Consider the following 7519-nt stretch of genomic DNA (forward strand, 5'->3'; position numbering starts at 1 on the left):
GTGTGTGTCTTTCTCTCCTCTAGCCCCTTTGTGTGTCTTTCTCTCCTCTAGCCCCTGTGTGTGTCTTTCTCTCCTCTAGCCCCTTTGTGTCTTTCTCTCCTCTAGCCCCTGTGTGTCTTTCTCTCCTCTAGCCCCTGTGTGTCTTTCTCTCCTCTAGCCCCTGTGTGTCTTTCTCTCCTCTAGCCCCTGTGTGTCTTTCTCTCCTCTAGCCCCTGTGTGTCTTTCTCTCCTCTAGCCCCTGTGTGTCTTTCTCTCCTCTAGCCCCTGTGTGTGTGTCTTTCTCTCCTCTAGCCCCTGTGTGTGTGTCTTTCTCTCCTCTAGCCCCTGTGTGTGTGTGTGTGTGTGTGTCTTTCTCTCCTCCAGCCCCTTTGTGTGTCTTTCTCTCCTCCAGCCCCTTTGTGTGTGTCTTTCTCTCCTCCAGCCCCTTTGTGTGTGTCTTTCTCTCCTCCAGCCCCTTTGTGTGTGTCTTTCTCTCCTCCAGCCCCTTTGTGTGTGTCTTTCTCTCCTCCAGCCCCTTTGTGTGTGTCTTTCTCTCCTCCAGCCCCTTTGTGTGTCTTTCTCTCCTCCAGCCCCTTTGTGTGTCTTTCTCTCCTCCAGCCCCTTTGTGTGTCTTTCTCTCCTCCAGCCCCTTTGTGTGTGTCATTCTCTCCTCCAGCCCCTTTGTGTGTGTCATTCTCTCCTCCAGCCCCTTTGTGTGTGTCATTCTCTCCTCCAGCCCCTTTGTGTGTCTTTCTCTCCTCTAGCCCCTTTGTGTGTGTCTTTCTCTCCTCTAGACCCTTTGTGTGTCTTTCTCTCCTCTAGCCCCTGTGTGTGTGTCTTTCTCTCCTCTAGCCCCTGTGTGTGTGTGTCTTTCTCTCCTCTAGCCCCTGTGTGTGTGTGTCTTTCTCTCCTCTAGCCCCTGTGTGTGTGTCTTTCTCTCCTCTAGCCCCTGTGTGTGTGTCTTTCTCTCCTCTAGCCCCTGTGTGTGTGTCTTTCTCTCCTCTAGCCCCTGTGTGTGTGTCTTTCTCTCCTCTAGCCCCTGTGTGTGTGTCTTTCTCTCCTCTAGCCCCTGTGTGTCTTTCTCTCCTCCAGCCCCTTTGTGTGTGTGTGTGTCTTTCTCTCCTCCAGCCCCTTTGTGTGTGTGTGTGTGTGTGTGTGTGTCTTTCTCTCCTCCAGCCCCTTTGTGTGTGTGTGTGTGTGTGTGTGTGTGTGTGTGTCTTTCTCTCCTCCAGCCCCTTTGTGTGTGTGTCTTTCTCTCCTCCAGCCCCTGTGTGTGTGTGTGTGTCTTTCTCTCCTCCAGCCCCTTTGTGTGTGTGTGTGTGTGTGTGTGTGTGTGTGTGTCTTTCTCTCCTCCAGCCCCTTTGTGTGTGTGTCTTTCTCTCCTCCAGCCCCTTTGTGTGTGTGTCTTTCTCTCCTCCAGCCCCTTTGTGTGTGTGTGTCTTTCTCTCTTCCAGCCCCTTTGTGTGTGTGTGTGTGTGTCTTTCTCTCCTCCAGCCCCTTTGTGTGTGTGTGTCTTTCTCTCTTCCAGCCCCTTTGTGTGTGTGTGTGTGTCTTTCTCTCCTCCAGCCCCTTTGTGTGTGTGTGTGTCTTTCTCTCTTCCAGCCCCTGTGTGTGTGTGTGTGTGTGTGTGTGTGTCTTTCTCTCCTCCAGCCCCTTTGTGTGTCTTTCTCTCCTCCTGCCCATGTGTGTGTCTTTCTTTCTCTCTTCCAGCCCCTTTGTGTGTGTCTTTCTCTCCTCCAGCCCCTTTGTGTGGCTTTTTCCTTTCAGTCTTTTTTTTTTTTTTGGTCCCTTTCTCATCCCCTCCCCTCTCCTCCCCCAGGGCCCAATAGACATGGATATATAGCAACACAGTCATACCAGTCTACACCTAAAAGTATGATATTATATACACACACACTCATTCATTCAGACACTGTCATACAGAGCAGGGGTCGGTGAAAATTTAGGGGGTGTAGTGGGGTGATGTATGGGTAGTAGGGGAATTGGGGGGCTGTGGTGGAGGGGGGCACATTGGCTGTTGAGGGGCTGAGAGGGGGCCACATGTGCTGTAGAGGGGGTGGGGGCAGGAATTGAAAGGGGGGACAGTAGCTGAAAGGGGAGGGACAGGAGTTGGCATTATTATTTTATTTATATAGCACCATCAAATTCCGTAGCACTGTACAATGGGTGACATAGGCTGTAAAGGAGGGGGACAGCGGCTGTGGTGGGGCTGCTTTTAAAAATAAATATAAAGCGTAAACGAAATGTAAACATTTCTGAAACTGCAATGCTTTCACTTTCAGGGTTAAGGAGACTGACACTGAATCCAGACCGCTTCATCAAGATGAAGCGGCCTGGATGCCTATAGTGTCCCTTTAATTTAAGGACACATGACATGTGTGACATGTCATGATTCCCCTTTATTCCAGAAGTTTGGTCCTTAAGGTGTTAAATGTAATTGAAGGCTAATATCTCAATGTCCAGATTCTGAATGCCTTCCGAAGATGTTGAATTATTTAATAATCTTGGGACACTTGGATTTAAATGAATAATTCCGATACACAGTATTCTTCAAATGCATGGCCCAGCAAAATGCTGTGTAGCACTGGATGTGGTTGGTTTGATGGTTTTTAAATGTAAATTTTTTTTCTTTCTAATGTATTTTTTAAGACATTTGTAATCTGCATATTTTTTTGTGGTTTTTTTTTTTGCATTCTTGTGATGTCAAACTCTTTCTATAATTTTTTTTTTTTACCTTTTTAAAAAAAAAATAATGTATTTCGTTTTAGCTGTCCGAAAATACCAACATATGCAGCTGACCCTTCATGAGGTTTTGAAAGTCATCTAAAGATCCAGCCGCTGCTTCACTCTCTAAAAGACTGGATAAGCTGCATTTCCATACTTTTGGAAGTTAAATATTTAATCCTGTTTTAAAGGAAGTATTTTTGTTTCTATGTATTTTTTTTTTTTCCCCTTTATTTAGTCAGACTAATACATGACTTCAAATATATCATGCAGAGTGTGCCGAGCTACTAAATGTATTCCCTTTATATGTTTTGGAATAATTGTAGCAATAAAAAAGAAAATGCTGTAAAAACTGGGAAGGATAACATGAATGTAAGTTATTTTTGTTTGTGTCAAGTTTGCACAGCATTCACTAATGTCATGTACAGCACTTGCAAAATAAACTCAAGTAAATGGTTTTGTGCCTGTGGATTAATTCAGAATGAAGTATAAATAAGTCCAGAAAGAGAATATTTCGCAGTTGTCACGTGTGTTAGACAATAGTGTTCTGGAGGCTATTTAAAAAAAAAAAAGAATAAAATTTTACTTTCAGAAAAACTTTCATTCCCATATACCTCTCAAATTATCTGTCTAAACAGATGTTTAAAGGTACATCATTGTGATGTAATGGTTTTATACAGTTGTTTCTAATATAAAGCTGTTAAAGGGACACTATAGGCACCAACACAACTTTAGCTTAAAAAAGCAGTTTTAGTGTATAGATCATGCCTCTGCAGTCTCACTGCTCAATTCTCTACCATTTAGGAGTTCAATCCCTTTGTTTATGCAGCGCTAGGCACACCTCCCTGCATGTGACTTGTACAGCCTTACTAAACACTTCCTGTAAAGAGTGATTTAATGTTTAACTTTATTGCAAACTCTGTTCATTTTAGAATGTTATCTCCTGATTTGTTAACCCCTTAAGGACACATGACGAAAATATTCAGTCATGATTCCCTTTTATTCCTGAAGTTGTGTTCTTAAGGGGTAAATAGCTTGCTAGACCCTGGAGGAGCTTCCTGTATGTAATTGCAGTACAAGTTACAAAGCAGAAGATAAACTTAGAATAAGAACATCTGATTGAAAGTGAAACCATTTTGTTTTAATGCAGGCTGTGTCAGTCACAGCCAGGGAAGGGCACATAGGTCTGCAGAAACAAGTGATCTGCTCCTAAATGGCAGATAATTGAGCAGTGATACTTCAGAGGCATGACCTATACACAAAAACTGCTTTATTAGGCTAAAGTTGTTCTGGTGCTCAGTGTCCCTTAAAAGGGACACTATATATAGTCACCTGAACAACTTTAGCTTAATGAAGCAGTTTTGGTGTATAGAACATGCCTCTGCAGCCTCACTGCTCAATCATCTGCCATTTACGAGTTAAATTCCTTTGTTTATGAACCCTAGTCACACCTCCCTGCATGTGACTTGCACAGCCTTCCATAAACACTTCCTGTAAAGAGAGCCCTATTTAGGCTTTCTTTATTGCAAGTTCTGTTTAAAGGAACACTATAGTCATCTAAATTACTTTAGCTAAATAAAGCAGTTTTAGTGTATAGTGTATATAGTCAATCATAGCCAGGGGAGGTGTGGCTAGGGCTGCATAAACAGAAACAAAGTGATTTAACTCCTAAATGACAGTGAATTGAGCAGTGAAATTGCAGGGGAATGATCTATACACTAAAACTGCTTTATTTAGCTAAAGTAATTTAGGTGACTATAGTGTTCCTTTTATATTGAGTACAGCAATGTGTGGGGTGTTTTTTTTTTTTTTTTTTGTGGTTTTTTTAACATGGAGTTTGGATAAACTTAATCCAATGCGACTTCTCGTTTCAACAGCAGCAACTATATCTGTCAGCAGGGGAGGGCTGGTAGCCTCAGGCCTGGGGGGCAAATCAAATCAAGTCAAGTGGCCCATTGCAACCCTGAATCAGCTCACCATCCATGCCCACCTTTTCCTGGTTTCATAACGGATATTGATGTTATGCTAATCAGTAGCTCTTTTCCATACCCACTCCTTTGCGGCTCCGACTTTCAATGTTGTTAGAGCGCAGGCTGAGAATCTCTGAGCCTGTGCTCTGACTCACTAACTGAGCACCAGATCCACGAGGGAGAGGATATGATCTAAGGCACCTACTGCTGGGGTGCACCAGTGGACCACTAGGGAATCATTTAAATTAAAGGGACACTCCAGTGCCAGGAAAACCGGCTTCCTGGCACTGCAGGTCCCCTCTCCCTCCCACCCCCATCCCATGTTGCTGAAAGGGTTAGAACCCCTTCAGTGACATACCTGAGACCAGTGCCGATGTCCCTCTGCGCTGGTTTAGGGTCCGCCCACGCTCCTCCCCTTGTGACGTCATCCGGCGGGGGAGACCGGTTGCGCATGTGCGGCCCCTGGCGGGGGAGACCTCTCCATAGGAAAGCATTGAAAATACTTTCATTGCTTTCCTATGGGGATTTTAGCGACGCTGGAGGTCCTCACATAGCGTGAGGACGTCAAGTGACGCTATAGCACAGAAAACATGTGCTATAAACCAGGACGTAGATCTCCTCCTCTAGTAGACAGCCACTAGAGGAGGAGTTAACCCTGCAATGTACTTATTGCAGTTTATGAAAACTGCAATATTTACAGTTGCAGGGTTAAGGGTAGTGGGGGTTGGCACCCAGACCATTCCAATGGGCAGAATGGGTCTGGGTGCCTGGAGTGTCCCTTCAATGTGCTGGTGTCCTAAACTTGTGAGCTGTGTTGGCCACCGGGCGCCTCTGTTGTCATGGCACCCTACGTGACCCCACAGCTTGCACACCTCAAAGGCTGGCCTGCTGACAGACACACTGACACTCACTCTCAATAACACACACACACACACACACACACAAACCCTGAAAGACAAACACTCACTGACAGGCAGACACATACACAAACACACACAAACACTGACAGGCAGACACACACTCACTTCCAGACACACACACTCACTTCCAGACACACACACACTCACTTCCAGACACACACACACACACTTCCAGACACACACACACACACACACACACACACTTCCAGACACACACACACACTCTCTTCCAGACACACACACACACTCTCTTCCAGACACACACACACTCTCTTCCAGACACACACACACACACACACACTCTCTTCCAGACACACACACACACACACACACACACACACACACACACACACTCACTTCCAGACACACACACACTCACTTCCAGACACACACACATTCACACAAATTCCTTGTTGCTCCTACCTTTAGGAGTCTTCTGCGTCCTTTCCCCGGGGTCCAGTGACTTCCTGCTCTTCTCTGCTCCCTCGCGCAGTTTAGTGATGCGGGGCCGGAATTACGTCATATTCCGGCTACCGGCATCACCAGAGAGGGTGTGCGAAGGGGCAGGAAGATCATCAGCAGAGGCAGTGCTCCCTCGCCGCCTGCCTCCTTCCTCACGCGGCCGGTATATTCCTGCAGAGTAGGCACCTGCTGTCTGGGCCAAGCAGGTGCCTACTCTGCCTTGCTACCGGGGCGCCCTAGGTGGCCAGCTGGCCACCTGCTGGGCTCCCTGTAACAGGCCATCAGCCTGCTCCGCGCGCCCCCCCCCCCCCCTTCCTCCTGGCGCCCAGGACAGCACTGCAGCGGCCGTTTTGCAAACGATTTAGGGCGGCCTGGGGGGCAATTGCCTCCCTGCCCCCCGGCCCAGCCCACCCCTGTCTGTCAGGAGTTGCTGCTGGCTTCACTGTATTTTCTACCTTTTTAACCCTAACCTTTTTATTCTGGCAATCAAGAGTTCTAGCAGTTTGGTTGAAACTATGGCCATAATACAGCTGGTATCATGACTTCTTATAGTGTGTGGCTTATATAGCAAATATCTCCAGATGATATGAGAAAGTGAAGCCCAAGGCTCCAGGACAATAATTGTGCCAAACCCAACAAGGGAGAGTAAGTAGGCAATTTATTTTACAAATACAAAAAGAGAAGTCCTGCGCTTAGTCCCATTACTGCTGGGCCAGCAGCAACGACTACAATACGCATCAGCCCCTATATATAGTAAAAACCAAAGAAAAGAAAATGTTACCTGCGCTTTCTCCTTAATCCCTATGTATATTTAGACAAATGGAGGTCATTTAGTTGCTCCAATGGCCATTGGAGGGAATGCCCGCCTGCCAACGTCAAGACAAACCTTCTTTGGTTTTTACTATATATTGGGAATGATGTGTATTGTAGTCGTTGCTGCTGGCCCAGCAGTAATGGGACTAAGCGCAGGACTTCTCTTTTTGTATTTGTATTTACTTTGTATCACACAGCCTGGTTACAATGCTGCTGCCCATCCCATGTGTTCCCTATTAAGGGTTAATAAGTATAGGGGTGTATATAAAAAAATACCCCTTTCTGTCTCATTAGAGATATCTTTGCCAGAAGCTCAAGGAAGCAGGCTGAAGGGTCAGTGTTAGGACCCGCTTAGGGGGGGTCTGCCTTGACGTTGGCAGGCGGGCATTCCCTCCAATGGCCATTGGAGCAACTAAATGACCTCCATTTGCCTAAATATACATAGGGATTAAGGAGAAGGCGCAGGTAACATTTTCTTTTCTTTAATTTATTTTACAGATTGTATTAAAAGATGAAAACACCAGGTGTATGGATATAAGGCCACGAACCAAGAGATCTTTGTTCATAGGTATGACACACACCATCATGTCTTTCAAATCTACCAATAACTGCCACCCAAGAGCATCTACAAAAATATTTTCAAGATAAGCA

The 7519-nt window shown here is 45.8% G+C and overlaps 1 protein-coding gene across 1 annotated transcript in view; it reads left to right on the plus strand.

Moving 5' to 3' along the window:
• Positions 1 to 2826, plus strand: part of PATL2 (PAT1 homolog 2) — a 39130-nt gene extending 36304 nt beyond the window's left edge. The window contains exon 19 of the mRNA XM_063442708.1: positions 2748 to 2826. Coding sequence (XP_063298778.1) covers positions 2748 to 2787 — 40 coding nt within the window. The 3' untranslated portion in view covers positions 2788 to 2826. The remainder of the gene's footprint in view (positions 1 to 2747) is intronic.
• The last annotated feature ends 4693 nt before the right edge of the window (positions 2827 to 7519 follow it).

The sequence above is a fragment of the Pelobates fuscus genome, chromosome 1 (genome assembly GCF_036172605.1).
Source record: "Pelobates fuscus isolate aPelFus1 chromosome 1, aPelFus1.pri, whole genome shotgun sequence".
NCBI lineage: Eukaryota > Metazoa > Chordata > Amphibia > Anura > Pelobatidae > Pelobates > Pelobates fuscus.